The 17,067-nt window shown below is 30.3% G+C and overlaps 1 protein-coding gene across 1 annotated transcript in view; it reads left to right on the top strand.

The window, feature by feature from the left end:
- Ser (protein serrate) overlaps nt 1-17,067 on the top strand; it is a 234,395-nt gene that overhangs the window by 25,419 nt on the left and 191,909 nt on the right. Inside the window, exon 3 of the mRNA XM_088194899.1 lies at nt 1,044-1,325. Within this exon, the coding sequence (XP_088051025.1) occupies nt 1,044-1,325 (282 nt within the window). The remainder of the gene's footprint in view (nt 1-1,043; nt 1,326-17,067) is intronic.

Raw genomic sequence — 17,067 nt, forward strand, 5'->3', positions numbered from 1 at the left:
AGTATACAATGACTAACTGTGTGTGTTTTATTTTTTTTTTCAATATTGGTAAGCCAATTTTGCGTAAATCTGATGTGACATTTAAAATGCAGTGTAATTTATGGCGTGTAGGTAAAACTCGACCGAGTTTTACTGTCAAAATATATATATGTAAAGCAACGTGTCTGTTTTAGATCGCGTTAATGATTGAATATGTGTCTGAAGTTTTGTAATTGATTCGATAATATATGGGCAGTTAATTAAATTGACAATTTGACAACCCTTTCCAATTATATTTATTGTTTAATATATATGGAAGTAATAAATATATTTCCGGCAGCTATATATATACATCATATACCGGTTTTATTCTCAGCGGTGAAATCGAATTTTTATCATAAAAATTATAATACTAATAAAAGTCTGTATTGAAACATCAATCAATTAAATTGCTGTGTGTTATTATTGTGTAGATCTACTATCAATATAAGGCTCCATTGTAATTCCAGCGAAATAAAGTAGTCATTACTATTGAAGGTAATTCAGATGATTTCCTTATGATAGATATAAAAAAAAAATTATACACAGAAATTCAAATACTATCCATTGCTAATTAGCACAAAATATATTTTGTGCTAAAGACATGTACTCAATAAATCCAGTGTAGAATGCAATGAAAAATCACTTTACTATAAAAACCACGAGTGACTTTTGGAATATATATCATTAATATAAATTTATAGCATTTATAAGCTAAGGCTTTAATTAATATTTTTAAATCAGTCTCATTGACACTAAACAACATTTTAATGTCACGTTGCTACACCTCCACATTTTTATGACGTTAAGTTGATCATATAATTGTAAGAATATAATCAGATCTACATATTTTTATATTATTTTCCATAATAAACAACTAGTGTATACAAGTATTTTAAAATTATGCTAAGTTTGCCCTTTTTTTATCTTACTTATTATATTATTATTGATCATAAACGATACAAATATGTAACCTATAATATACATCGAATAAATATGTAATTTATATTTTTATTTTGTTACAGTGTGCGCAATCGTCGGGGTTCTTCGAGCTTCAAATCCTCGAAATGTCTAACCCTCGTTCGGCTTTGGCCAACGGAAATTGTTGCGGGGGTACTCCAGGACCTCCCTGCGCCATATCCTGCAGGACATACTTCCGATTGTGTCTTAAAGAGTATCAAACGAGCGTTACTGCCGGAGGTTGCTCCTTTGGTAACACCACAGCACCCGTATTGGGAGACAGTTCCTTCACGTTGTCGAATCCGGACAAAGCCAGCATGCTGTTGCCATTCACGTTTCGATGGACGGTAAGTCGTTTTTATATATTTTCTTATTATCTGTATTTTTTGTATCGGCGCCAACACGATTATATTGCTTTTGACGTAAATTTTTGTCTTCTGAGAAGTGATAATTGTTTTTTTGCGCTCTCTTATTGACCAAAATTCGGTTTAAATATATTTTAATCAGCTTCTTATACTAGAAATCTATAGTAATATCGGAAAGTATAATTGCCATAACTTTAAAACATAGTATAATATCGAAATGTAGACAAACTATGGAGCAATGTGTGAGATGCGATGTCTGTCTGTACTTATTTTTCCGCTCATCTGAGTTGGCATAGTTTGTATTTTGCACGTGACCTAATTAAAGTTATAAAATTAAAATTAGTTTCAAAATTTTCATTGACGTTTCGCAACTGTCAAATTGAGCAACATATTAGCGCCTATCAGATAAATTTATATTTTCGCTATTAGAAATATATATCTACTGGTGAAAATGTATTTGGAATTCACTAGTGAAAATATTACTTTAACAAAAAATACACATTCGGTGTAACATTTATACATCGGATGTTAATAAGTAACGATAAGTATATAAATATATATATAACTACATATAGAATAGTTGAAATCATATAATTTTACTAGCACCTGCCAGATAATTTATATTTTCACTGGTGAAAATATATATCTATTGGTGAAAATGTATTCCAATATGATTTTATTGAAATGATATATTTTAAAAAATATTTTCGAGATTTATTCGAGACTGTTTTTTCTAGATTTTCTTTTATGAATAAGCTCAGGAAAATAAATATATTATTTATTTATTTTTCTGCATTAAATCTAGTTTCCAAATTACCGATAATACAATATATAAAAACATTAAATTTATATAATTCAGCTGGTGCTGTTGTTGCTTCTTCTTTAGGTATTCGACATGAATTTTCAGATTGAATTCCTAAATTTACTGCTACTAATTTACGTTCGTAGAATATTTTCTCTCATGTCAAATTTTTTTTAAACGTTCAAAAAGCAATAAAGTAATAATAATTTCTAACAAATTTTAACACATTCGGAGCCGCGTCAAAAAGCTTTGAATAATAATGTTTATTGTGAAAGTACATAATACCTAGAAAGTAGGTGCTTTTGAAGGCAATGTTCCGCTCCTTTTATTTCTTGTAAAATATATATAAAAAAATGTTTAAAGGAACTTCTACCTGAAATACATCTTAAACAACTGTAGTTTAGCTCAGATTCAATATTTAAAGTCGGTTTTTACTTTTTATTAAATATATTTTGCTACAATTTTGCCAGAGGGTCCCGGGAGTTTGTCCCCTCTCCCTTTCCTCTGGGCAGGCTTGGTCATAACCATCAATAACGTCGATATAAATCAGTAAATTTCCGATTGCTAATATTAATCGGTCAATACCAAAACTTATTTATTTTTTCATTACATCATTTATACTTAGTATATATGAAAATTACTTTGTAGTAAATTTTTAGTTGCAACTTTATAATTCATAAATGTATATTATTATTTTCTGACTGAAAGCAAATTTTGACCTTATTTAAAAAAAAATAAGATTCATTATAGAACAATTTATAATAAATCAGCCAAATCTATTTAAGATCAGAACTTAACACGGCTGATTAAAGAACATTTTAAAAGCTATTTAGTAGTAAGATTTTATCTTAGATATCGTACCTTTCATTTTTAATGAACACATTATTACAGCGATGATATGATTTCGTTATTACGCCAGAGAGAGCGCATTGAATCTCTGTCTAGCATTAAATCGATTATCAAGCGTCGATGAGCACAAAGTCAAAATAGACCCAAATCTTTCCACACTCAAACTGGTTCGAGATGCGATCTTTCGTCATAGTTATCTTGTATGTATATGCATACAACAACAAAAAACGTGGAATACATAACAGATTAATCACGAAGAGTGCCTTTTCGCGTCCACCGGCCAGCAATTGTCTCGATTCGAATGCAAATCTATAGATACCAAGATCTTAGTTATATCTCGGGAGTGTCAACTGGACGTTGATCCCGTTGCCGACATAGCAAAGCAACCGGATTTTTTTACGATTACATATCGAATCCATAGTCCGGTTTTTTCCATTCTACAGCTATGGGTCAGATTATCTGCACACTTCCGCTCTTCTAGATCTGTATCACGGTCCATGTCAACGATAGGTCTTTTGACAGTGATCTCTAAATATACGTCCTTTTCTAGATTTACAAGACCACCTGGTTTATTCCAATTTACGCTAGCAATTAATGTGAATAATAACAATGGCATTCTTTAAAGAGACGTTAACGGTATCGTTTGTATGGTTTGAATCGAAAGTCTCGAAGTCTTGTAGCAGTTCGCCCACGCCATCACCTGCCGGCTATAACCACCTTTCATAGTCACTTTTATTGCAGTACAGTTGTACTCGAGAGAAGTACATCGGTTTGTATTCGCAACTGATGATTCGCAGGTGATGCAAAATAAAAATAAACATAAATAACGAGGAAGAATTTTAGGTGTTGTTGGTTGGTAAAAGAAAAAAGGTTCTATATGTTTATCTTAATTAGGTATCAAACGTTTTCTTTCATCAAACAATATTTTATTTAATTTAATATTAAATACTAAAAAATATAACTGCGCCTAAAATTTTAAGATTATAAAAGACAATGGTATTTTATTCATTAATATTATTCATTGTATACCTATTAATTAATTAATAAATTATTTTAGCACGAAATCATTTGATAAATATATTTGACAATATTGATAGCTTTAATTTATCGTAAAGTTTTTTGGTGATTCTTTATAACAGTAATATATAATTTAATTTAAAATTACGTTTTAATTTTATGTTCCTAATCGATCTGAATGCTTATTATTTTAATATATATTATATCAATAAATAATACCGGTTATTGTTATACCATGATGACGTTCGCAAAACTACATCTTGACACATCTCGTTTTTCAATCTAACCGTAATAAAGTCCAAAAAAATATTTTATTCTGTCATCGCCATAATTTAGAAATATTTTTTCACCATCTCAACTCCTCCTATATCGCTCAATTAACGCACACAATAGTCTAGGAATTGATTAAGGATTATACGAACCAGTCGCATGTACGTCGCGGTCGCCAAGTAATTTGCAGTTAATTTAGCGCGCGCAGACTAAAGATTCGCCCAGTCATCGCCAACATTTTTTCACCGGCCATTCCGCGTATCGAATTTTATTACTTATTGTCTCGGCGGGAGGTCGATCTTCGGGAAAAATCTCGTAACGCGTCTCGTCTCGGCCGGATCACGTAGAGGCCGTCTAAAATGCGAGCACAATCGATTTTCGGAGTCCGAATTTTAATCGCAAAAGTTAGACGTTTAATTATTATTATCTACGGAGTCGAGTCATAGTACTCGTGACCGGGAATTGGGTTATCTAATTAAGAGACAGATGAAAATGAAGAGACGCGGCCAGCTCGCGAAATTGGACGCAATTGTTGATGCGTCGATGATGATGATCTCTTGTCAACATGTACCGTTTCAGAGAGATGCTGGCCGCTACTTAGAACTGTCTGTTGATTAGTGACTAAGTATTTTAATTAGCCCAAAGAATGGTTCTTAGTATCAAGCTATAAATAGCCAGACTTAAATAGGTGTACAAATGAGTTTAACCGTTTAAGCACCTCAGTGTATAGATGTGCTAAAAGTCGCAAAGTGTCAGGCATAAATTTGAAAACATCGCGAAACAAATTAAATTCAACAAGTAAACATGATATGCTGTTGAGAAATATAAACTCTTACTATTTAGTCTTGTTATGGGTAGTTAAATTTTACGATAGGTGCGAATAGGATATTTAATGAGACTTATACAACAACCCTACATTTATATGGCTTTGCTTTAAGATAACACGTTGAAGAACAAATTTCTACGTATAAAATCAACATTGCACGTAGTTTATTCGTATTTTATTTAAGTTTATGTGTAAATAAAACTAGTATATTTAAATAAATTATGTGTTGCTTTAAATACACAGTTCTGTGTTAGATTCAATGATGGACCATTACTTAATGAAATTCACTGATTCATTTTTATTTTACTTTTGTCCGTCCAGTCCAGTCCACTATTTTTTTGGTTTGTATAGAACTGGTAATGACTTCAGGTTGTTTAATTATTGAAAGTTTAAAAAAATGCATATTCTAATATAATTGTAATTATCCGCAGTACTTTTATTTTTTTGACTCTACTTAGAAAGTTTTTCGTTCTGTATTACGATTTTAAACTTGTTTACTTTATTTTATGCATGACTTTGATACATATTTGTTTTATAATATATATATGGGGATCGTTCATTGACAATTCACCGCCAGCAATTAATCACTAGCAGTTTACCGCTACGTCAATTGATCGCATTAAAAATTTATAGCTTACGAATGATCGCTAGCATATTTTAAAGCCAGGTAAAATATACTAATAATTGTATTTTTACAATTGTATTGCTTTACATCTCTTACAAGTATTTTTATGACCATTATTAAAGTTGAAGCATTTGAAATTATTATTATTAAACATTGCATGTAAATAAATGTAATATTTATATACTGTATATGAATGTTAAATAATCAATAACGCAAACTATACTTGAATATTTTTTTAATAAACCAAAACAACTTTTTTCGTAAATATTAAAATATTATTATTAATTGACAATAAGTAATAAGGAACATGTATTTAGAACAGCTTAAAAATTAAAAAGCATCCTTCTACTTTATGCCTTTTAATCAATCATAAACAACAGTTAAAATCTGCATAAATTATTGTAATACTATTAATTTATATAAAGTTGTTTCAAATATAAATATAAGATATATTATTATATCGGTTGAATATTTGTTTCTTGACTTTGAGGTACTGTAACCTAAATAATGCGATTTTTTCTCACTTATTGAGTGATTTCTAAGTCATATATAGACATAAACATAGATTGATACTAAATAAAGACAAATTATAAAATCTTTATTGAATACTATTTTCTTAAATTAAATAGCTGTGACATATTGCATTTTTAATAATATATAATGTAATGTTTCGTTTTTATTTTACTATTAGAGTACGCTCGGAATAAGGATGCCGATTTGTTATTGTGTGCGTGTACATGAATATGAGAGGAAGAAGCGATGTAGCGTGTACTTCGTTGTCTCGCTTTCTCTTTTAAGGACAGTCGCTGATTCGTCAACGCTGGTATTCGTCATTAAAGTGCAGTGTGCCACAGAAGTTCGATCTTTAGTGATTTATTTTAAATAATTTTGTGTTGATATTGGTTTAACCCAGATATGCCCATTGTCCCATGGGTAGGTCACTAAACTCGTGCCACTGTTTTTTATTTATAAATGAAATTTTAAGAGAACAAAATTTCTTGGGCATATCTGGGTTAATTGATATTAAGGCTTCAAATATACATTGTAAGTTATTCGTTCTCTTACCCGTGGATTAAAATATTTTATTTATTTTTTTATTAATCCGTACGTTGTTGGTTTTTTTACACTATTCTCTGTAAGACTTAAAAAAGTTATTATTCTTATCGTTGCGCCAATGATAATTTTTTAATTTATTCAATGGATTCTAATGATTTAATAGAGTCGTCGTGCCATTAAACAATCTGCGAATAATTTCTTTCCCCATTTTATATCTTTTTGCTTTTGAAGAATAGCTAAAGACTTCATTATTTTTTTGACTAGTGATAGATTTTGAATTTTGCAAATATTTAATTAATGACATCAATGTCTGGTTTCTTCGATTATATAATATATTTTTAATTGTCCATTGAAATTTCCAACTTAGCTCAGATTAAATAAACATATATTTTCTTTTAAATAAAAAAATTTAATATTCTGAGCGAAATTGTTTTGAGCCACACAGTTCATGCACACAATAACAAACCGGAATCCTTATCCCGAGCGTACTCTAATAAATGTAAAATATCTGATATTATTTATAATTCTTATGAGTGTTGGTCCATTATTAGAGCAGTAATTTTAAAACATAAAAAATAAAGCAATATATAGTCAATAGTTTTTTATATTGATGTTTCAGCATATTTTTTAACTTATTTAAAAAAAACATTTATAATGCTTACTTTTCATTCTTGCAAAACTAGAAAATAATTCAGTAAAAATGGCTTTAAAAAATATATTTAAAATAAAATAATCGGTTAAAATCAGTACATAAAATATATATAATATAAGCCCCATAAAATAATAAAAAAAACAGTAAATATATTGGAAAAATGAAAAAAATACTCTCTCTCACTTTATGCATCGTCAAGTTTTCTAAAGACCAGTTTAGTCTTCTTGTTTTTATTATACTTTCTTAAAATCTTGTAATCTGTAAAACATTAGTATTTAAATTAAGGTAGTGTTGTGTATATCAGTTTATTTTTCATTGTGGGTAAATGTTAAGTAATTACAAAAATAGATAATATAATGCTCATTTTACCATAAAAATGTTCTTTAGATGTCAGTTGTACAACAACTTAAGAAAGTATTTTGGGCAAAGCTCGTGTTTTTTTTTAATAATTCCTTTTATATAATATATACATTTAACGTTTTATTTGTACTTTTAAAATATATAATATAATCCAAGGAAAGCTTAAAAGCTTATCAATAAATTAAAAACTTATACATGAAAATAAGGTTATATAAAATTATCATTATAGTTAAAATATTGATCATGTTTTTAATTAAACACAGATTAGTCTAGTGACTTTTTGATAACTTAGTTTCTTTTCTATTATGAATAAAGAATTTTTTGAAGACATCTTTCACAGACAGTTGTGATTATTTTTAATTAAATTTTATAATAATTATATAAAGCAATTACTTGCTGCATTTATCACACCATTTATCACACCAAAATACCATAACATTTATGTTTTATGCGTGGTAAATATTTATGTATATATTTTATTGTTGCGAATGATGTAAATAATCTGATGTGGCAGGATTAATTTGGGATTATCCTTAACTTGTGTTATAAATATGAGTTAAAGGATAGTTTTTAAGTGCTATTGTATATATTTGCATTAATAATAATAAACAAGAAAAGGATTTGTTGTACTATGATACATTTAATAATTGTCAGTACTTGACAAGTTAGTCTTACTCTAATGCGCACAAGAAAATAAATTAGATATAAAAAATCACACACCTTTAAGGCTTAGAAATGTTCTTTATTACTGTTATTCTATGAGAATTACACTTTCTATAAATCTAGTTTTTACTTATCATCTCATCAAGGCTCACTAGATGATCGATTAGTTATTTTTTAATGGTGTTCTACGCGTTTCATTAGCGTCAATCCAGGATGTTGAAGAACACTGATAGACATTAGTGCCGCAGAGGCACAGATGCAATTTCCTGATTTAATAATCGCAATCAATGCTTTAATCTGACGTTATTAATCTTGCTTTTACTCTAGTTAATCTTGTACTATAGCGACTCGTTCAACGAAAGTAGATATTGAAAGCGAGCGCCGGGCGATCCGGTTGTCTCGCACTCTATGTACCATTTTTTTTTTTAGCATTTCGTCCCTTTTATCGAGACGTGCCGCGAATAAAATCGCGACGCGGTGAGCACGCCTCAAGAATTTATTATTAATACACACACACAAACTTTACAAGTGCTTTCACGGGTCACGACAGGGTCAGCCAGATCGGACTTTGGAAATTCGTAAAAAAATAACAGTATATAATTTTCAAGGATCCCAGAGAGAGCTGATCGAACTAAGCTGATTGTTGAGTTCTCATTTTTATTTCGCATCAATGTTGCAACAATTCAAAGTGAGCTTTATCCGCGAGCTTTCGACTGCTAAAAGCATCTCATGCTTCATATATGCGCAGGGATCAAAATCGCTTGTTCATTCAAAGCGTACGTCCAAGAGAGCTTCTGTATATCTAATGTTGATCTAGTTGTTTACATAATGCAGCAGATTTACATGCGTGCCGCTGAAACGGGTTCCATCCATAGATCAATCTCATTGATTCCCCAGTTGCATTGCGAAAAGGATGCAGGCATACGTGCAAGACAATAAGCTGATTTGAATACGCTCAAAATTGCACACAATTTTGCCTTTAAAGTTGCGTGCGAGTCACATTTTTTTGCATGCGTGTGCGTATGCGTGCGTGTATCCTTTCAACGAAATTATAACAATCGGGTCGGGTCCTACGGCACCTATAATCAAAACCACATACCATTAACCAACCGTTTACCTGGCTCCTTATAATCCCGGTATTAACAGCAACGCCCAGACGCACACCCTTTTTATTACGACAATAAAAATAAGAAACGAGAATACAGCTTTTGGTCTGTCATTGATACAGCTTTATCTTTGATATATTTTTTATGCTTGTATCCTATGAAAAAAAGCTCATTATATAATATTAATTTAAATTATATTTATGCTTCACTTAAGCATACATCTTTGGGTATTTTATATTATTAATATATATTTGCAATTTAATCGCATTTTTATATTACAATATACTACATATATTTTTATAAATTATTGATCTATATTCTGATTTAAAATAAATACATTTATTCATAAAGCTAAGGCGCCAACCTGTTGATATTCATAATTTATGTATGACCTGCATTCGCGCACATAAACAAATCCTCGTCAGAGTTTCAACTGTTATGGATAACAATGCAAAACCGCCATTTTATCCCGACGACAGGATACAGCGATCGCGCAATAAATCCGAGACCGTTTGATCTTTGTGTCTGGTGAATGAAGAAAAAAATACACAATCTGAATCCGGTTTTCGAAGTGTGTTGAACTTGAAAGGGCCTTGTCGCGCACCGGATCCCGCAAAAGTGAATTGAAATCCATCAATGATGGATGCTGGAACGGGTCCAGTCGAGTGACGGATAACACTTGTATCCGAGCGAGTCGAGTGTCGCCGTCTCTTGCGATTGAATTGAATTGCAAACTGGCGATGGTGGATTCCTTCACGTCCTGCAGGTGGCGATCGCGGTGACCGGACGTGCGATACTAAACGTGGGAGAAAGCCAAAGGATTGTGTTGCAAGGATGACTCTTGAGTCTCATAGCTTTTGTTGTTAGGAAAGGACTTAACATATCTAGATAGAACGAGAAACAAATTTAGGAAAAAGCATTGTAAATAAATCTAAGCTTCCGAATCATTTGATCGCTACATATGCCATAATTTTTTATGCAGGTTATGAAAAAAAATTGAAAGCTCCATTGGCACTGGAAGGCATATATATATTTAGTAAAACATGAGATCTATAATTACGATTTTAAACTCTATTCTATATTTATATAATTTCATCTCCTTTTATTATAATCCCACTTTAGTTTCAATCAAAAATATTAATATAATCAAACTTTGGGTTTTTTATTAAAATAATCCAAACAATTACTCTGTGCTGTTTTCATCGAATTCAAAGTATGCAATTTTGAAACAATTAACCGCACTCAGGTATGAAATCAATTTGTCCCTAAGAACTCAACACGCTTTAATTAAGCACGCAACGATTAATCACGCCAGGGGAAAATCGCGAAACTAATTTACATTAATTATAATGCCGTTTTGATTAATGTGGCAATTCAATAATATTTTGTATTTTATCTCATTGTATTATTGCAAGCTTTTTAAGTGTAACTTAAATTGAAATATGTACTGTTGACAATGGTTAAAAACGTAGGTTTATAAAGAATATCAATATGATACGTACTGATCTTAACTATATTGCAAGTCTTATAAGCGCTTGTATGGTAGCCGATCGACTCATAACACTAACCTTGTTTCGGAGCAAAAAACTTTTTTTTAAATACTATATTTTTTTAAATGGTATCATAAGGGTATTCAAAAGCTCTATTCTTTATCAATAATTCAAGTCATAATCTTTGAAAGGAACGATATAGCAACGTTAACTATATGTCAAGTCGCAAAAAAGCTCGTATGGGGGTCCGATAAATTTAACATAAAACTTTTTTTTAAGAAAAATTTTTTTTTTTAATGCAACATTTTTCAATAGGATTTCATTTCGCATTTTTAAATTGGGCGCCATTTTGTTTAAAAAAATTATATTATTTTTTTTATACTGAATATTTAGGGGGTGCTTAATAATTCTATACGATACCAAAAATTCAATTCTTAATCGTCAAAACATAGGAATTAAGAGCGTTATCTCTTCTGCAAGTCTCAAAATCGCTCGTATGGGGGTCCGATCGATCTGATACATCGTTTGTTTTGAAGCAAAAAACTATTTTTTTTATATTTTATTTCGATGAAGGTTTAGCTTATAAACGTTTTATATGTAGCAATCTTTTCGTTAAAATTTAAACCTACTGATTTATGAGTATTTAACCCTTAAATGCATGATTTTTCCAAATTAAAATTCAAAAAAAAAAATATTTTATACTAAAATTAAGCTAAAAATGACGACAAAAATAAATAAAAAAATATTTAGGCTTATTTGTGGATAATATGCAACATCATGTAGAACGTGACCAAATATATTAAAATTAAAAACATACAAAAAATATTTACAAGTGGAAATTTTAAAGCAATTTTTCTTCTTACTAAAACATAAGACCACACCACACTTTTCACACATTGTTTGTGTATTTCGGCATTTTGCATCTGTTCCTCTTAGTCAATATGGGCCAGTGTCTACAACTGCATGTTTTGTTTATTTTATGCAACTATTACAAAAAAGAGAAATCAAAAGTAAATAAACAATGGTAGACTAATTTTTTTGGAATATATAAATTAATTTTATTTCGTTTTATATTCACTAGCACTAATGAAAACAAATGTTGACATTCATAAAAACGTGACACATCTACACCCAATGAATATTTTTTAAAATGGCATTGTCACGCGTACAGAGACATCTATCGGAATAATTTGAAAACACAATGTCTCGGCGTTTGTTACACATATGTAACACTATACAATAGAGTTCCTTTATTGAACGTATACTGAGATATAAGCGCTTAAATAAGCTGTTGCAGATTTGCAACACCATGCATTTAAGGGTTAAGTTTTTAAACTTGCCGCCATTTTGCAAAAAATTGACACATTGGATTTTGCTAGCAAACATATACAGGATGCTTAAGAATTCTACATTGTCACCAAAATTCAACTCTTAGTCGATATAAATAAGCTTATATGTATAATATATAAAAATGATCAGTCTGAGATCTTAGTGAAAATAATTTTATTTTTGGTATTATACATAAATTTGACGCTTTATTTGACTTATTAATTTAATAGAAAAATATCGGATATGTTTTTATTAAATTAAAATAATTGTTAGCTATTTTTTTCACAGTGAAATGAATACGTTATAAATAAGTCTAGATCAGAAAGTTGCATCAAAAGTTATTAAAAAATACGTCTTTAGAGCTTTCAAAGCTCTAGATAAACAGTTCTGTTGAGAAATAAATAAAAAGTGCAGACTGATATGGGTTTTATAAATGCGATACTATATTTGAGTTAGCACAGTTAGTTCGAGAACTATTCATTTTATCATTATTTTTTTTGACCCTTCAACTTTTTTATACAACTAATTTCAACGTTATGATTATGAGCGTCTTCAATAGGATCATTTTTTTATTCGCTACTAAGCTACCAGATCTCAATCTTAGATTTTTTAAGTTTAAACTACAGAGTGCATTTTAAGTAACAACGGACAAATATCGTCAATATTGGGCACCGGAATCAGTTTGAGAGCCTTCGCTGTAGTCGGCGACGATTCAATGGGTTATGATTGAGACGCCTGTCGAGTGAGGATGTAGTGTTACATATTTTATATTTGTCTTTTGAGGATGCTTAGGAAAATATGACCCTATGTAAAAGCTTATATTTTTAAAGCGTCTGATAATTACATATGACAGTTAAAACGGTTCGGTTTTTAGACGAGCTTGCGAAGCTTATATAGACTGCGTGGCTATTGTGCAACTCTTGTTGTTCTACCGATTTATTATATTTTTGGACAAACCATTACTATTTTATTGATTCAAGATGCCTAAATATATTAAACTGTGTTTTATTTGCGTTGTTAACATATGTACTAAATCTGATGAGATCTCATAATGCCTTTTTTTATCAAGTTCCATAACAGTCAAATCATACTTCATCTCTGATTTTATTCAATTAATATTACTAAAGCTGTTCACAGATAGTGCTTTTCTCTCCAACAACACAATATAAAACTATTTAAAACATGCACATAATACCATAAACGGATTAGAATAGCTTAATCCGTATGTTCCAGCAGAGCAATCTTAATTTATCCTCATTGTCCGGAGCGCTCGCGCGTAGGATGGCGCTACAAGAGCAAAATAGCATTCTTCCACCCATAGTTTACTTCTTGTTAACATTATAAAGTAAACAAATTGGCTCGACATTATTGCTGCACCTTTGTCTACCATATTGAGAAAATATTCCTCATAGCTCAGATTCCCGGTCTTGCAGATCTGGTTCGTTCGCACTCCATTTATTACGAGATAATTGACAATTAACGACATAATAAAACTATTTCGCTACAACCAGAAATATTAAGTAGCATATGACGCTTATGGTTGAAAAAATAAATTAGAACGCTCCTTCAACGAAAACGCATATTAAAGAGATCATTTTTTGCTTCACACTATTTAATATGTGTTTTTTTACATTCAATGATTTCATAGTCGTAGTAATTTTATTAAAGTGGATTCGCAGCATGATCCTCATTAAAAAATAGATTGCGCTCGTAACCAAATGTAGGTGGGCCTAAAATTAGTTTTATATATAGTTTTTTAGTTATCTTGTTATTTTCATTAAGCTTTAAACATGTTCAACGACATGATATGAACATGTTAAACATGTTCATATCATGTCGTTTAATACTCATATTAAACGACTTGTCCGATTGGTGAGGTTAACACTCATGCGCTGTGCTACAAATATATGTATATATACGTTAATTGGTTTATTAGAAGTAATTAGAATAGTCAGTTAAAAAATGTTAATACGCTCACGTCGGCAGAAACGATGCTTTTCTATAATTAACTTTGTCGTTATTGTGTGCTTAGAATTTAATATTATTATTCTCACGTTTGAGCATCGCATGTTGTGTGCGGTCTAATATCTACTACTCTTTCAATTATTTTTTTAATGCTGTTATATTTTAACTGTTTATTGTGTGCAATGAAATATCTGGAACGCATTTTTTAATAGGTAATTAAACCTTATAAAATTTTAGTCATTGCTTATCTGTTTAAAGCTTAGTTTTACTATATTTTCATGATAAAAAAATTAACTAATTTTTAGATATTTTATTTTAAAGTAATAAATGGATCCTGAAATCATATCATAAAATATTATTATAAAGTTACTTTATTCTCAAAGATCTATCAGATATTCTAGTTTATCGTTTCCATTAAAAAAAAGCAAATATGTTTATAAATCACTTGAATCATATAAAATTTTCTAAAGAGATCTTGATAGCAATGAAACAATTTTCATAAATATGTCATATAAATATATTCATGATTCATAAAAGCTGAGCATATGCGATCAGGGTTTCCTGCTTCACAAGCAACTACTACCACATTCACTATCGCTCTATCTGTATCGTTTCTTTGACGGATAACCGGACTATTTGTCAATTGTGACAACATAATAAATTAACGCGACCATTCACATATATATGTATGATTTTATTCAACAATTCGCCCATTAGAAAATCGATGAATTTTTAAACTTTTGAGTTTTTAAACAGTGACATAAATTATTATTGAAGTCAACCTTAATATAATAGATCGATGTCACACACGAGCAAAACGGTGCCACGATGGTATCGAAACAAGATCGATCACTGTTGAGTATCGTTCCATCGTTCAGTTCTGAAACGTTTCCCATCATTACCGAGACCCTATCGTCGATAGCATCAGAAGTCGTTCTTGGCTCCTTCTTGGCTTATTTGACCATCTTTGAAGAGCTCCTTCTGTGTGCTGCGAGTATTATTTATTGTTCGAGATAAGACATCTCTGTGCCGTAATTTATTCAGTCTCTCAAAAGCGTCATATGTTTCAGAAGTGTATTAATACGCGTCACGTTTAATGTTTGGCAAAAAATATATCCAATCAGATAGAGATACATATTTTTGAATTATTTATAAAAAAAATATTGTTCGGTACTGCTTTGCAGTCAATATAATCATTCTTTAGTAGTATGATTTTTTTATGTACAAATATCTTGTACCAAAGTTTTCTTTATAGAAGATTTGACAAAAGTATCTATATATCTATATAACAAAAATCATAATGAAAAAATATTAAATGAATAGATTAAATTTAAATTGACATACTCAGTTGGTACATTTTTATCCTATTGTAACGCTTTGGGCTTACGCCTGCCAGGTTACAACAGAATATTTAATAACAAAAATATATACAATATATTATATAAATTTCACAATTTGAGATTTTACTTGTTTTTACATGGACTACTACACTTCAGATATTTTATTACTAATCTCTTTAAATATCTGTCCAATTAAATTGTAGAATAAACAGTCCTATTCAAGAAATGCTTATCATTTATGTCATACACGCGGCAATTATTAACTCGGAATATTTATCATATAATGATGACCTGAAAGTGTTTCAGAGTAATCGCACCAATTCGGGCTCCCTCTATTTACAGAGAGATCTGAAGTCGCTGTGAAGGTGGTCGAAAATTTATGAGTACAAATCATATTCGTAATTGTATATTAGCGCCTTTTACTAGGAGCGTTGGGATCAAATTAATTTCAGTCTTAGTGTAGATTCTACTCAATGAAACACATTGCTAAGGCTCGGTTGGATGCTTTATAGTGTCCTCGAGCGTCGCGATCGCGTTCCTTATTCTTGCCCGTTGCGGTCGAGACGTCAGCGCCTAAGAATACTTCTCTTGCATGAGCCATCCAGCTTCTCAACAAGCTTGCCAGATACAATACTATTTTTGGTAATAGTTATGAAGAGCTGGAAAAAAATATTTGAAACATTTACTAAATTTTATTTTGCCACTTTCTTTGAAATAATTCTATACTTGCAAGTGATTTTATATTATAGGATAAAATGTAAAAAAACATGTAAGCTTACAAAATATTTTTTTAATTACTTACTTATAAATGCTATCCAAAATATTACAAAAAACAGTACAACAATATTCATCCGGTCAACTTAAAAAAAACTGAGGACAGATAAAAATGTTATTGTTTTGCCAAGTTAAAATCGGTTCATGCTTTTGAATGATGTTGCTGAGGTTCAAAAAAAATCTTACATATCGGTAATCTAATAAAGGGCCAGTTGCGTGTTGGATGGTCTTTAATTATAAAAATTGTTAAAGCCAAAGGTATTTTAATTCCTGAATTTGTCTTATCTATTTGTCAGATTAACTGCAAAATATTTTTAATTAATCCATGAATTAGAATATAAATTATTAGTGATTTGAGACACTAAAACATCAATAAACTTGGAAATACCAGAGAATCAGTTCTCAGGGCAATTCAGAGCAACCTTAATTAATATATAAGATATGTACAGCAAATATTTATTCTTTATTTTCCATATTCTCTATAATAGTATTGCTGTTTTGAATTAGAGACAGCATATTTTTATGTTTTATAGGTTTTCATTGCTGTTTTTTTGCTGAAAAAATATCTTTTTATAAATCGTCATTGGCTATATTTTTCAT

The sequence above is a fragment of the Plectrocnemia conspersa genome, unplaced genomic scaffold (assembly GCF_051122295.1).
Source record: "Plectrocnemia conspersa isolate PC_06_02 unplaced genomic scaffold, ASM5112229v1 ptg000010l, whole genome shotgun sequence".
NCBI lineage: Eukaryota > Metazoa > Arthropoda > Insecta > Trichoptera > Polycentropodidae > Plectrocnemia > Plectrocnemia conspersa.